Source organism: Rhamphochromis longiceps, linkage group LG3 (assembly GCF_057381845.1).
Source record: "Rhamphochromis longiceps isolate RC_006_pf linkage group LG3, R_longiceps_female_GT1.1, whole genome shotgun sequence".
In the NCBI taxonomy this organism is placed as follows: domain Eukaryota; kingdom Metazoa; phylum Chordata; class Actinopteri; order Cichliformes; family Cichlidae; genus Rhamphochromis; species Rhamphochromis longiceps.
Genome location: NC_140559.1, coordinates 42,058,093 through 42,074,549, shown reverse-complemented (window position 1 = coordinate 42,074,549; position 16,457 = coordinate 42,058,093). Strand labels below are relative to the sequence as shown.

The following is a 16,457-nucleotide window of genomic DNA, read 5'->3' as shown; positions in this document are numbered from 1 at the left end:
GTGGTTGACCACCACTTCCACTTAATTGCTTCAGATTGTTGTTAGTGTTGAAGGAGGATTAATATGAATAAAATTCTCTAGGGATTCATAATAAAAGTCAGTAATTATCAAAATCTTCATGCAGGACAATTATTGACTGACCTCTGGCTGCTACATGTATTATATAAATGGAAGAAAAAATGTCTTACGTTGTCTCACCTTCAATGTAAGTGCCATGCTGTTGTTGTTTGGTGCTATAGATGACAGTACTGAGCGCTAAAATAATGAATAAAACCCCTTCTGTTCATCTGGACGTCGAGAGGGAGAAACATTTCATCTCTCATCTAAGTGACTTCTTCAGTCTTCGGGATGATTGAGACTGTTTTCAGTTTTCACATGACACATTAGATCGATCAATCTATCTTATCAGTCTACAAAATAAAAAGCAGTGTGATTAGTGTAGACACAAAACAATGTCTAAGTTGTGTGAATATTTTAGTTAGAGGATGTTACTAGAAGTGGATATGGAGAGCTAATAAGAGGACGTGTTAGATTAGGTGGCATTAAAAAATAAATAAAATAAAGCTTTTGTAACAAGTAGAGTCAAAAATTACATCAACATGCTATGAAAAGTCAGTACTTATTTTATTTTGTAGTTTTTTTCCTGATGTAATTCTCAAATTTTAGTATTTGTAAATGTTTAAGTAATAGGGGTAGGCTAGAGTCTCAAAAAGATATCGCCATATTTCAACAGAAATTTGTGATCGTGATAATTTGATGATATACAAACAAAATACTGAACCAAGTTTCATCAGCGATTGCAGCTCACAGGCAGTTTCTTTTTGATCATATTTTTCCATTTTGCTCCTAGGTTTTCATTTTCCCTTTTAAGAGTACTGGTGGTTTGAGGGACACTAAAAGCACACGTGTTACTTCTTTCTTTTATGCTGTGCAATTATTTGACAAGGGGAAATTATCAAGAGCAATAAAGATGTTAAACCTCCGTCTGTGAAGGATAGGAAGACTGAAGACTATTTTTAGTCTGGTGATTATGTGCGTTGGAAATGTTCGGAGGCACTTACTTAAAATGATCACCCTAAGCTCAGCTGTCTGGCAGCATCACACGCTCTGGATAAGAAACACTCTGCACCAGTTTGCTTCCAGCCTGTTATTCAGTTTGCGTCATGCGTGTCACGTACACCAGAGAACCAAATTCAATTCCACTTTTATTGTCATGGGGTGCAGGTGTAGTTTCAGAGTGGATGTCAACAAAGGCTGTAAAAAGGTTGATTAAAGGTTTGCCAATACAAGATCTTACTTCTCTGGCACATGTCTTTCTAACAAGAAGCCTCCAACCGGCTACATTTATAAAAGGAGTGATTAAAAATATTTTTAAGTTTTGTTTTGTTTTTCAAAAAACAAATCTACTTTTCACAGATTATATCTCTTGTGGCGTATTAGCTTAAAAATTCAGAAATAGTACATAAGGGCTTAATTTCTTTGGATGGCATGTTTTCAAGTGGCAGATATAACAGAGAGAGGTAGGTCTTTGATCTGGTGTACCCGTCCCCTCGCTTTCTGTCAGAATTGATAGGTTGTATCTGTGAAACATCGAGTCCAAGATTAAAGTCTTTTCATTCCTGCTAATCTTCTCTGTCAGCTTTAAAGTTTAGAGAACAATGATATCGGACAGCGCATCTTTCTGCTCTCGGCTCTTAAACCCTGGAGGAACCAACAACAAAGGAAGGTGCCTAAGGCCCAACATTGTTGTAATATTAATGATAAATCACCCTGTGACACTTGTCACAGGGTGATTTATCATACAGGCTTGATCTTTAGATGATAGTAATGATAATGAACCATGTTGCTAACTGCACAATTTATTTATTTTTTACTTTCTTTTTACAGTTCTTTACAGCTGCTTTGTTATAGAGGTGGTTGTTCATCAACTTTTATTCATTTCATTGTTTTTTTTCTTTATTTTTCTTTTCAACATTATTATCTGTGAATGTAACGTGTGGGATATCTGTCAGTAGAGATGCATTGCTAGATTCGAATTCATAATGTTGTTACTATGTTCAGTTGTTTTGACATATTGCACCGTTTTAGACCCAAACTGAAGTGTCTCAACAACTTATTTTTGAATAGCAGTAACATCTTTTAAAAATACTTCCCAGAAATTTTTTTGCTTTTCCTCTGCCAACGTCATGAATTTGAGGAATGTGTTTATAACTGTCTGATGGATTGCCATGAATCTTTGAAGATTACAAATCCCACAGCTTTTTACTGCTCAGCTGTAAAAAGTCGAGTGGGGTGTTATCGTCGTGAACAGTATAACTTGAGAACGATGGGAGATAGGATATTCAAATTGATCTACTAAAAATATTGGAGAGCTTTCAATGGCAATCCATCCGATGTTCATTCATCGTAAACATCAGGTTCATCATGCCACTAAAGCAAAATTGATCACTGAAGTTGGCTCCAGAAACTCGTGTTTGAGTCAAGCGTTGTTTCATTTACATAAATGTGCTCATGGTTAACTGGTGAAGGCTGAAATATGAGTTGCAGTGATACTCTTTTTACTAGAAAAGATTTTCTCTTCAATAAACCTTGCTGGTAACCTCTGTATGTTGTAGTTCTATTATGGTGGAAAGTGAGTAATTCATTCTCTGTTGTCACCAGCATGTTGCTGCAGTCACTCTGTTGATGGGGGAGTGTGGGGTTAAGTTACTATAATAAGCCAGAAAGCCCAAGTTTCAGTGTAACAAGCACCTCAAACTTGTGGACGAGTATTTAAAGATCACCTTTGACCTAAGGTCAGGGGTGATCTTTAAATTCAAAGTGACTTATAAGGCGTACTATGTATGTAGTTGGTCTTTAGTCACATAAATGAAACGCGATTAGGCAGAAGAGTGATGTCCATCTGGGACACTGTAATCAAGATTGTAGGGCAATTTGGCGGCTTCCACAAACAAGTGCCCTCCCCAATGTCATTTTAATGGATTAATTTTTAAGTCTATGAGAATGTTTGTTCACTAATCAATGTATCTTTGTTATTACAACATTCTTTTTTCTTTGGTAAATAAGTTTAAAATAACATAAACAGCAACTTGAAATAACATCTCACTTTGAAGTAGTGTCACAGATTTGTTGTTGTTTATCTCTTTTTCTCATGTTGTTGGTGTTTTTTTTAACGGTGCCTTTAAAGTCTTCTGAGTGTAACTTTCCAGATTCATAACTGCAAACTTCAGTATGAAGATTCTTGTTTCGGGCTAAGTGTCTGTGGTCAACTCTGAAACAAAGAGGTGGATGCAGTGAGAAAGCGCTGCATAAATTTGATTCTTATTTTCTTGGTGTTAGGGCAGGTTCATAAAATTTGCATACCAGACATGTGTCCCAAAATAATCAAACCCCAAAGTCACAAAGTCATATTATAATGTTGAATGAAAACTGTTGTGTGTTATAAAACATGATAAAGTGGTCGACTTTCTCAATTCAGTGTAATTGGCAAGCAAAGATGGACTTTTTTTCCCCCACACCCTTATCCATGTGTGAAGCTGACCGTCCGCTGTATCTTCTCAAAGGCACAGCAGGAACTTCAAGCTCAACCAACAGCAAGCACATACAGGATGAAAACGGGAGGAGTAAAAACGGCATGTATGCTACTGTTGTGTGCCTACCACTCATGACTCAAATAATTAAAGTCTTATTTCCTGCTCTCGTTGTGTTAGCTTAACTGTAAGCCACCTGGGTAACAACTTACTAGCCAGCTAGCCAGCAGCTATTATCTTAATGTATATATAAAATATTGAATATGTAGTAAGGAGTACATTGGGTTATATTGAATAGGCAAGTTTGTTCTTGCCTTTTACACTTAAACTTGGGCTTATTTAGACACTTTCTGGCTTCTTATAGCAACCTAACCACCCCTGTCAACATACAGCGGCTGCAGCAACATGATGGTGACAACAGAGAAATAATTACTTACTTCCCACAACATTAGAGCTATAAAACACAGAGGTTACCAACAAGGTTTATTAAAGGGAAAAACTTTTCTGGGAAAAAGAGCCTGCATCTCAGGTTTCAGCCTTCACTAGTTAACCATGAGCAGCTCATGTAGATGAAATTTAAAGCCATTGTGTCTCCCTTACAGATGAATTGTAATAATTTTGGTAATTCTCTTAATTACTATCTGGAACTTTGCACTTTTTGTGGTTTTACATGTTACCCCTCAGCCGTAAAAGTCAGATGGGGTTGTAACCCTGATGGATGGGCGAGCAGGTGGGCAACACCAACAACCAAGTTGTGAAATCGGTAACTCGAGATCAAAGCAACGTAGGAATTTCAATTGATACCACATGTGCATCTACGAGAATCTGACCTCAGGGGCCAGAGGTCAAGTTTTCTGAAAAACTTGTGACTTTAAGAAAGCAAAGTCACCTAGGATTTCTGAATTGATACCATAGATGGTAAATGGAATGGTTCTTATGTAGCTCTTTTCTACTCCATCTTAGCACTCAAAGCTTCTCTGTATGTGCTTTCTATCTAACATTCACATGCATTCTTGCTCTGATGTATCAGCAAGCAACTTGGGGTTAGTATCTTGAAGTAGTGTGCAGACTGGAGTAGATGGGAATCAAAGCACCAACGTTCCGATTAATAGGTGACCTCTACCACCTGAGGTACAGCCACCTCATAGATGCAGCTGTTGGTAGGCTGCGAGTAGGACTGTTTTGTCTGCCTTATTCAGTGTTCTTCTTTTGACTGTTGTTTACTTTAGCTGCAGTGCATTTGACCTCTCAGGGCCACCGTACAAGTGTAACTGGTGTATAAAACCCATCAGCTAGCTATGGAGTCTGCCTTTACAAACATTTGTGAAAGAAGGGGCCATTCTAAAGCCCATGGTACTGTAATAGGATGTGACCGTTGCAACAAGTCAGTTTATGAGATTTCCTTCCTGGTATTATTGCAAAGTTGAAGTGTTTAAAAACCACAACAACTGGGGCACAAAGTGGAAGACCATTTACAGAGCGAGGTTGCTGATTCCTGGTGTGTAAAAGTCACTGACGCTTTGATGAGTCGGTACCTGCAGGACTCCAACTCTCCTCTTGTATTAACATCAGCACAAAAACTGTGTGATGGGAGTTTTATGGCATGGGTTTGCTTTTTTTAAAACACTCTAGGTGTGTTTAAAAAAAAAAAAAAAAAAGTTATTGATTTATTGAGATGGAAAAATTTATGTATTTGGCTATTAGTCAGGACCCCCGTAGTCTAGACACTGATTGTGGTAAGGATGGAGGCTTGGGTTGTCTGAAGTCTGAAGGGGAGAATGACAGAGCAGAGAGTGGAGGCTGATTGGCTAAAAGAAGGCTGGTAAGAAGATGATTGGACTAGGGTAATGATGTCAGCATTGAGTTTGACAACGTGGGAAAGAGGAAGCAATGTAAAGAACAGACTAACAGCCGAACACCCAGGAAAGCAGGCAGATGAGTGATTACAGATCTCTTTTTTTAACTTGCGCATACGTTTAATTTTGCAGTAACAAAAGTGTGTTTGTTAATGTGCGTGTGACTATTCTAAGCTTTCCTCAGATGATAACTGCCCTACCAGAAACCAAGTTGAAATGTCTTAAAGTTCAGTTCATGTTACTAAGCCTCTTGAAGTGTTAACTCTCACTCACAGCCAGATCATTGTGATTAAAAGTTGTGTGTGAGCGCGTGGATGGACTGCAGACACTTAGTTCTCAGTCACAGATCGGCCCGTTTGTGCACTCGTGTTTCTAAAAGCTCTGTAAGTGCAGGCCCAGAATATTGTGAGCTCGGTTTTGTGGAGGGGGCATCGCTAATGAACTGGTTAGGGGGTGAGAAGGAAGGTGCCAATCCCTGCAGACATACCACTAAGGAAGTGGGTGTGCGTGGGATGGAAGCGCTATGCATCCAACAGCTGTATGAATGCAGCCCTGATGAAGGTAATTTACATTTCACAAATTGTGTATGTCCATGTGTCAGGTGCGGGTCGGGCAGATTTTCTATTCAGTGTTTCTGCACAGAAATTTCAGCCGCGGTGATGCAAATGAGCAGCTGTCAGTGCTGCAAAGACCGGCTGAAGAAGCCACACGTTTTTAAATTTAAAGTGTTTATGAAGTTTAGTTTCTGTAGTGCATAAGGTGAGGTGTTGCTCTGCATAACATTAGTGGTTCTACATGCAGATTACCAGTAATCTCATTACTAAGTAACCAGATTAAAGGCTAATTAGTGAAGAGTGTGTGGTTGTCTGCTGGAAAGATTAACACAAAATAAGAAGATGAAAATAGGAAAAGCTGCTTTTAGCTTCAAGTGGAACTAATACATCTAGTATATTAAAAAGTGATTTGTTGTTAGAGGTTGTTCTTGTAGTAACACATCTGCAAACAAAAGCTGATTCTTGACGCTTAAAGATTTCTTCTTCAAGATAAACACTGCAGAAGTGGTAGTTGTTTAGTACACAGGGGGAATTTACCTACAAAAGAGCCATTTATTCCACTCAGGAGCTGATGGAGACCAAAATAGAGTTAAAAGAGATGGGCCTTCCAGTAATTCGGTGAACACAAGGATTTTGCCTACATACAGACTTTTTGTGTAAGGAAAATGAAACAATGAATTGAACAATGAAGGAACAATGAAAGCGGTAGTGTTGGCTCCTCTCTTAAGCCTTGTTTATACTTTCAGCTTTAACGAAACGTCATTTTCCCCATCAGACGGTGAGTGGGAGAGAACGTGCGCCTTCCTGTTTTGTGTGACCGCACGGACTCGTTAGAATTTACATTACAATGCACCAACTGTGCAAGCGCCCCAGGTGGCAAACTTCAAAGAAATCTAACAGGAAAGACTACTCAGCGGTTGGGTCTGCAGTTGTCTGTGTCCACAGCAAAGTATAATGAAGGCTTCATTTTCCACAGCAGCTTTATCTGCCCTTTCTGCACCGGATGACCTTCCTCCCATTTATTTAGACTAACTTGCGACCCTTGAGTTTGTCTCTCCTTGTCTCCATCTGGGATCTTTTGCACAGTTTTAATCACCACCACCAAACCACACTGCTGACCACATAAAGGCCCTACAATATTAGGACAAGATGAGCATGAACAAGATGGGAAGGACAAACTCCTTTTCAACTTTTTAACCATTAGAGAGGGAACACCATTGACTCTGATGTGTTGGAGGATGAAAAGAAGAGGATGAGGTAGGGAATAAAGAGGGCAGAACACAAAATATGGGAGAGACAAGAAAAAAGTTAATGACGTGTAGTACTGGAATGTAAATGGACATTTTTTAACCAGTTTTGGTGCAGTTGACATATTTATTCTTTGTACACTGTAATGGTACATTCCCAGCATGGAAAATAGTATTTTGATTTTCATGACTTTGTGCAAATTGCAGTCTCCTTGTCTTTTAAATCTTTGCTTTGAAGCCAGGGATCTGGTTTGTGACCACACGCAAAAAGTTGCCAGCTTCACATTGACTTTGGTGAGTTAATGGTCAGTCCGCTATCACTTTGAGATTGAATGGAGTCAAGTTGGCAAATATGTGCAATCCGTTTGTGATAATCGGGTGAATTACAAATCCCTTTTCAACTACATAAAGAGAAATTTACATTAACTACATTTACAGTCCAACCAGAATCAACCAAGCATGACGTAGTTGCTGCAGGATGGTGATTTAACTGCAAATTGAAATCGGTGCTCAACAACCAACTCGAGTTTCCTAATGTAAATAAGTGTCACAAAGGAGATTGGCTCATTGGCGCAGACTGATTCAGATTGATTGCAGCCCTTTGCCAAACTGAATGATTGCACCAATCTGAGTTGCACTAGGCGACCTGTGCAAACACCTTGTAATCAGAAGTGTGCTACACCCTCAACTTCTAAGCGACAACGTTTGTAATGTAGATTGCAAAGGTTCAAAACGATTATAGTACCTAACAGCATTTTTCTGCAACATAAAATGAGCTGATCTTTGATATTGGACTAAATCACAAGAGGTGGTTTAAAACGGGAGCTAAAAAATACCCCTTTCCTACAGTAAGTTACATTAATGTATTTTCAACTTTTTGCCAGCTGTTTTCATAGCTTAAAGGAACCTATTTAACTTTACTGCATGGGCTGATCATACTCACCCATTTTACTCTTTAAAAGGCCTTTTCTGAACCAAGATACAACTGAAGTGATTGCAAAGGTTGCTCTAGTAGTTTTGGACATGTAAATGAGCAATTCTTGCTTACAACCAGAACCCCTGTGCATCCAAGTGCAAACAAATCCACAGAAACGTAGGAGATTTGTGTATATAACACTTTTACTTCTAGTTATATTAAGCTCTATACAGGGAGTGCAGAATTATTAGGCAAGTTGTATTTTTGAGGAATAATTTTATTATTGAACAACAACCATGTTCTCAATGAACCCAAAAAACTCATTAATATCAAAGCTGAATGTTTGTGGAAGTAGTTTTTAGTTTGTTTTTAGTTTTAGCTATTTTAGGGGGATATCTGTGTGTGCAGGTGACTATTACTGTGCATAATTATTAGGCAACTTAACAAAAAACAAATATATACCCATTTCAATTATTTATTTTTACCAGTGACACCAATATAACATCTCCACATTCACAAATATACATTTCTGACATTCAAAAACAAAACAAAAACAAATCAGCGACCAATATAGCCACCTTTCTTTGCAAGGACACTCAAAAGCCTGCCATCCATGGATTCTGTCAGTGTTTTGATCTGTTCACCATCAACATTGTGTGCAGCAGCAACCACAGCCTCCCAGACACTGTTCAGAGAGGTGTACTGTTTTCCCTCCTTGTAAATTTCACATTTGATGATGGACCACAGGTTCTCAATGGGGTTCAGATCAGGTGAACAAGGAGGCCATGTCATTAGTTTTTCTTCTTTTATACCCTTTCTTGCCAGCCACGCTGTGGAGTACTTGGACGTGTGTGATGGAGCATTGTCCTGCATGAAAATCATGTTTTTCTTGAAGGATGCAGACTTCTTCCTGTACCACTGCTTGAAGAAGGTGTCTTCCAGAAACTGGCAGTAGGACTGGGAGTTGAGCTTGACTCCATCCTCAACCCGAAAAGGCCCCACAAGCTCATCTTTGATGATACCAGCCCAAACCAGTACTCCACCTCCACCTTGCTGGCGTCTGAGTCGGACTGGAGCTCTCTGCCCTTTACCAATCCAGCCACGGGCCCATCCATCTGGCCCATCAAGACTCACTCTCATTTCATCAGTCCATAAAACCTTAGAAAAACCAGTCTTCAGATATTTCTTGGCCTGTTCTTGACGTTTCAGCTTGTGTGTCTTGTTCAGTGGTGGTCGTCTTTCAGCCTTTCTTACCTTGGCCATGTCTCTGAGTATTGCACACCTTGTGCTTTTGGGCACTCCAGTGATGTTGCAGCTCTGAAATATGGCCAAACTGGTGGCAAGTGGCATCTTGGCAGCTGCACGCTTGACTTTTCTCAGTTCATGGGCAGTTATTTTGCGCCTTGGTTTTTCCACACGCTTCTTGCGACCCTGTTGACTATTGTGAATGAAACGCTTGATTGTTCGATGATCACGCTTCAGAAGCTTTGCAATTTTGAGACTGCTGCATCCCTCTGCAAGATATCTCACTATTTTTGACTTTTCTGAGCCTGTCAAGTCCTTCTTTTGACCCATTTTGTCAAAGGAAAGGAAGTTGCCTAATAATTATGCACACCTGATATAGGGTGTTGATGTCATTAGACCACACCCCTTCTCATTACAGAGTTGCACCTAATATGCTTAATTGGTAGTAGACTTTCGAGCCTATACAGCTTGGAGTAAGACAACATGCATGAAGAGGATGATGTGGACAAAATACTCATTTGCCTAATAATTCTGCACTCCCTGTATAGTGAGAGCACTGACTGAAATGGTTACATAGCAGTGTAAACTTATATGTTGTTCAGTAACCTTGGTTACTCTGGTAACTGATTGAGTTATTGAGTGCTCCTAGTATAATCTGCTTAAGCTGCATGTCGGCACTCTGAATAAATGAAGCTGACTCTATGGAGTTGCCCTTTGAAGTCCAGCAAAAATTAATTTCTTATGTGTTATGTAAGTATTGCCAGCAGCTATAAAGCAAATGTAACCAGACAAATAGCTTACAGCTCAATCTTTGCAAGTCAGTGGCTCACTCGGTCTACGGAGAATTTTTTTTTGTTCTCACAAGTGATGTCTTCCAAGTAAGCGTTCCCTGCTTCTACATGTAGTCAGCAGTCAGTGTTGTGTGTTCATAAGTACTGACTGAACTGTCTTGGTGAAGTGGGGTGACGAGTTCTTGAAATGTGTGGTATTTGTCAGCCAGCTGAATCGGACCATTGTTTTTGGGTGAACGCTTCCAGTGTTACACATGATATATTGTAATACCAAAAACAGGAATGCTTTCTTTTTCTTATGAACTGAAATGGTTCACGCTGAGTTTTTCACTTCCAACTGTTTGGTTGGGCTTTTTCCTGCCTAAACTCTTTATTTTGTTGTTTTAATGTGGAGCCTGAAATTTGAATTTCACAGTGTGTGGACGTGCGTGGGACTACACTCACAGAACGATTGTTCTTCTCTGCAGCACTCCTTCAGCATTCCCTCTTGTCTCTGTAGCGCTGTTTGGAGCCTCTGCTCTGCCCGTTGCTTTAACCAGGGGTCGCGTGGGGCTGAAAATGCCGTTTGCAGCTTTAGCTGGAGGGTCTTTACGCTTATCTCTCCTTGCCTGCATGGCCCTGCTGTCTCATTCTCTCTCTCTCACTCTCGATGTATCTGTATATCTCGTCTCCTCTGCACAGCTTTCTTCACCACTTGCTGTGATAACTCCCCCTCATGAATTTTTCTCTTTGCTTAATATGAGGCTGCTACTTCTATATCTCTACTACTATATCATCCCACACTAACTTTTTGCAGCTTTGTCTTGCACTTACTATGCCAACTATAATACTCTTTATCTCAGGTTTGAGCATAAAATGCAGGATAATTGACTGACTCTACAGATCTTTTACCAAGTTATATGTTTTCAGTTGGTTGCTATGGACCAGATTTGTGGGCAGCATCAGTGCAAAATGTTCTTTTGGTGTTGAAGATCTGCTGCTCAGATTTTATAAAGAGGCACAATGAATATTTTTCAAACTAAACTGGGTGGTTTCCCTTTCAGTGCACAACAATTTTGGGAGAAGGGTATTCAAATGATTCACACAAACATGAGGAGAGTGGTAGGCTAGTTATTGCAAATAACACTGAATTTATCACTGAAAAAATGCATGTCTCATTTTACAGCTTTTGTGGTTGTGATAGTTGTCACTGGGTGTTAATTTATTGCAGAGGGTTATCAGAATGGCAGACTGAACTGAACCTAATGTGGAATGTGGTGGGAGGAAGAGAGGCCCAATATAGCAGAAATCAAACGTGTATAACAGAAAAGACTACTCCACCGTCGGGTCTCCAGCTCACTGTATTCATATCCTGCAAAGTATAATCTAGGCCTAAGGTGTAAAACCTGTGCTTACCCTGTAACAATTTGGCGAGTACAGTACTCACTCCCACATTGGTTCCGCTTGATTTTGACCTGCTGAGTTGTGCTGCTCTTTGTAGAAATCTGGTCACAGTGGTTAGTAGATTTTTTGCAGAACTTTCCACTCCCATCAGTGCATTTGATGATGGTGATTGTGGCCTCATGCTAAGTGCACAAACTGTCAGAGAATGAAAACGTTTGACAAAATTTCAAATTTCTTAAACTTCCTAAACTATCTGAGCAGCTTCTTGATGCATGCTCAATCATCCAGTTAAATAAATCCCCAAAAGGGGAGTCTGTTGATCTGGACGTAGTGTTTTTAGTGGGAGACACATTTTCTCATCCAAGTGACTTCTTCCATCTGAAGAAGTCACTTGGATGAGGTAATTCAGAAGGTACAGGGAGTGCAGAATTATTAGGCAAGTTGTATTTTTGAGGAATAATTTTATTATTGAACAACAACCATGTTCTCAATGAACCCAAAAAACTCATTAATATCAAAGCTGAATGTTTCTGGAAGTAGTTTTTAGTTTGTTTTTAGTTTTAGCTATTTTAGGGGGATATCTGTGTGTGCAGGTGACTATTACTGTGCATAATTATTAGGCAACTTAACAAAAAACAAATATATACCCATTTCAATTATTTATTTTTACCAGTGAAACCAATATAACATCTCCACATTCACAAATATACATTTCTGACATTCAAAAACAAAACAAAAACAAATCAGCGACCAATATAGCCACCTTTCTTTGCAAGGACACTCAAAAGCCTGCCGTCCATGGATTCTGTCAGTGTTGTGATCTGTTCACCATCAACATTGCGTGCAGCAGCAACCACAGCCTCCCAGACACTGTTCAGAGAGGTGTACTGTTTTCCCTCCTTGTAAATCTCACATTTGATGATGGACCACAGGTTCTCAATGGGGTTCAGATCAGGTGAACAAGGAGGCCATGTCATTAGTTTTTCTTCTTTTATACCCTTTCTTGCCAGCCACGCTGTGGAGTACTTGGACGCGTGTGATGGAGCATTGTCCTGCATGAAAATCATGTTTTTCTTGAAGGATGCAGACTTCTTCCTGTACTACTGCTTGAAGAAGGTGTCTTCCAGAAACTGGCAGTAGGACTGGGAGTTGAGCTTGACTCCATCCTCAACCCGAAAAGGCCCCACAAGCTCATCTTTGATGATACCAGCCCAAACCAGTACTCCACCTCCACCTTGCTGGCGTCTGAGTCGGACTGGAGCTCTCTGCCCTTTACCAATCCAGCCACGGGCCCATCCATCTGGCCCATCAAGACTCACTCTCATTTCATCAGTCCATAAAACCTTAGAAAAACCAGTCTTGAGATATTTTTTGGCCCAGTCTTGACGTTTCAGCTTGTGTGTCTTGTTCAGTGGTGGTCGTCTTTCAGCCTTTCTTACCTTGGCCATGTCTCTAAGTAAATGGTAAATGGTAAATGGCCTGCATTTGTATAGCGCTTTTCTAGTCCATAGGACCCCAAAGCGCTTTACACTACATTCAGTCATCCACCCATTCACACACACATTCACACACTGGCGATAGCAAGCTACATTGTAGCCACAGCTGCCCTGGGGCGCACTGACAGAGGCGAGGCTGCCGGACACAGGCGCCACCGGGCCCTCTGACCACCACCAGTAGGCAAACACGGGGTTAGTATCTTGCCCAAGGATATTTAGCATGCAGCCTGGATGCAGCCTGGGATCGAACCACCGACCTTCTGATTAGTGGCTGACCTGCTCACCTTGTGCTTTTGGGCACTCCAGTGATGTTGCAGCTCTGAAATATGGCCAAACTGGTGGCAAGTGGCATCTTGGCAGCTGCACGCTTGACTTTTCTCAGTTCATGGGCAGTTATTTTGCGCCTTGGTTTTTCCACACGCTTCTTGCGACCCTGTTGACTATTTTGAATGAAACGCTTGATTGGTCGATGATCACGCTTCAGAAGCTTTGCAATTTTGAGACTGCTGCATCCCTCTGCAAGATATCTCACTATTTTTGACTTTTCTGAGCCTGTCAAGTCCTTCTTTTGACCCATTTTGCCAAAGGAAAGGACGTTGCCTAATAATTATGCACACCTGATATAGGGTGTTGATGTCATTAGACCACGCCCCTTCTCATTACAGAGATGCACATCACCTAATATGCTTAATTGGTAGTAGGCTTTCGAGCCTATACAGCTTGGAGTAAGACAACATGCATGAAGAGGATGATGTGGACAAAATACTCATTTGCCTAATAATTCTGCACTCCCTGTAGTTTGGTTTTCTTTCCCCATCAGGCTACAATGAAAATCTGGCAGAGGTGATGGGATTACAATCACCAAAGCCAGGGCTAATAATTTCTTCAGCAACTTCTTCAGTCTGAAAGAGGTTAAAATATTACACAACATCCTTTTTTTAAGCAAGTCACTACAGTCTGAAGAGGCCACTTGGATGAGTGCCGAAACGTTTTGCTCACTGAAAATGCTGCGTCCAGATGAACAGAATCAACTGTTGGGTACCTGAGCAGCTGTCTAAATCATAAATACATTCGTATTTTAATATAATAAAACCTAAGAATAAATATATGAAGAAGATGGATCTACACTCTCTGGTTTATAGAGTTAAATTATATGTAATGAGTCACTATTGGATCTGACTTAGAAACCGAGTGATACTGTATGCTCATGCTGTAGTGACTTGCATAAAAAAGAATGTTGTGTAATATTTTAACCTCTTTATGCTGCAGTATAAAGCACCTTGAGATGACTATTGTTGTGAACTAATGCTATATGTATAGGATTATTGTCTATTTTACACCAAATTGGACCTTCATTTGCAAAAATGAGTATTATACTGTTTTACCTAAGATTTGAAATTAGCTCAACTTTGAAAGAGCATAAGGTCGTCATTGGAGTGTTTTTACTAAGATCATAAATCACTTTAGAAGAGAATAATTTTCCCATAGACTTTAGTTAGAAAAGTCTCCCCTGGCCACTGGAAGGAATGCAAGTTTCAGGCAATTACACGTTGCTGAATGCTATGTGCGTTGTTTATATGTGGAACTTGTTTGTATTAGAACTTGGAAAAGCCTAAATTTCTCACGTTTGAAAACATAAAATTATTCTCTGTTTGCCTTTTTTTGTTTCAAAAGTACTGAAATCAAACAAATGTGTTAATTTTCTTTTGTTGCAATTCTTGCACTTGATCCTGGCTATGCTAAATGTCTACCATCATTGGGTGCTAAAGTTGTTTGGGTGCTGGAGCTGATGGCTTTCATACTTGAGTAGAAGAATAAGTGCTGAAGGCTTCACACACGCGCGATTAGCATCACTAAAATGATTTTGGAGTTGAGTGAAATTCAGAGGGTAATTTGGTTTTCTTTCCCCATCAGGCTACAATGAAAATCTGGCAGAGGTGATGGGATTACAATCACTGAAGCCACAGATAATCATTTCAATTAGAGGACTCTCTCAAGGAAAACTCAGCCCGGTAGTGGAGCGCTTATATGTATCCATAAAATAAATCATTTTTATGTACCCGTAATAGGCTTACACTATGAAATGTGAGAGCACGGCTCAACCACTTTCTTCTCTATATAGACCGTCTCTGCTCAGCTAACCTTTCTTTCCCTTTGATGTGGCTGAATAAAGGAAGGAGAAAGAAAACAAAATGATTTGCCTTCATCTCTAAATCTGTGCTGGACTCTTGTTTAAAACCTCTTCTCCCTCTCTACAGGTCGGCTTCTTGAAGACACAGCACCGGTATGAAATAGTGTTCACCCTGCCTGAGATCCCAGCTCTGGGTAAAAATGTGTGTCCAGCGCCGCTACCCGGTCCACACCTCCGGATCACTGATATCACACCGGCACAAGAGGGTGAGGTCACGAGCGATGGAAAAACAAAAAACAGTTTTCCATTAAAATTGTGAAAAGTAATAATAATGTAAATTTGTAATTACGTTCAAATGATCAATGCCTGTCTGTGTCGCATCTTTTGACTGATGACTTTGAGCTAAACTAGGTCACTGGTTTGGGATTTGTCCATCATGATCAGTCTTATGTAACATGTTAGCTTAATGATTACTGAAAAAGTCAAAAATGGGAAAATCATTTTTCATGTAGTGCAGTCTTTATGTCAGATGTGATTATTTTAGATTCGCTTTAGGTAATAAAACCAAATCAGTAGTAACAGATTAGTGAATATAGCATAAGGACTGCACAACAGGCTGGCCTAAAGTCTAATATGTTAGTACCAATGCTGTGGTTTTATACTCCTATTGCTTTTAAAACCATAATATCATCTTCTTTTTCTTTGTTTGACTGATCCCTTTAGGAGTCGTATGATGCCCTGTTAGCCTGTGCGCTGCTATACAAAGCTTTGTAGCCTCTCCAGAGTACATCGCACAAGGTTTACATTGTGTTGTCTGTTTTTGGAGGACTGCAGGCGAGTGTACCTCTGTAGCCTCTGCATTGGTTGAACTCCCATGATCCCTCTCTCTGAGAGCTAACAGAGACAAAAGCAGGAGCATAAATCCGGCTTTAGTCAGTGACCAGACTCTGTAACATTGTCAGACTTACCGGCGTTTAATAAGCAGATGCTAAGAAGAAAAAACCATAATAACAACACAGAGTAGCGTTACTAGAATGATCTGCATGCAGGCTGCTATTGACGTTAGTTGTACCTTTATCATTATTCTAACTACAAAATGTGTTGCAATAAAAACATAGGCTTGGCTACAGAAGAAATGTTTGTAGATTAGATGAGTTATCATACGTTCTGTAATTTGGGAGCAGAGCAGTTACTACAGTTGCAATAATCTCAATTAAATGGAGGAAATGTCTTCCACTAACAGCTCACATGTATGTTGCCTGAGAGGTGAAATACAGGCTAAAAACTCAATTAAATGCTTATCTAAAG

At 39.9% G+C, this 16,457-nt stretch overlaps 1 protein-coding gene across 2 annotated transcripts in view; it reads left to right on the top strand.

The window, feature by feature from the left end:
• Positions 1-16,457, top strand: part of adisspb (adipose secreted signaling protein b) — a 44,664-nt gene that overhangs the window by 19,965 nt on the left and 8,242 nt on the right. For both annotated transcript variants that reach the window (XM_085398347.1, XM_085398339.1), the window contains exon 4: positions 15,277-15,415. In XM_085398347.1, coding sequence (XP_085254473.1) covers positions 15,277-15,415 — 139 coding nt within the window. The remainder of the gene's footprint in view (positions 1-15,276; positions 15,416-16,457) is intronic.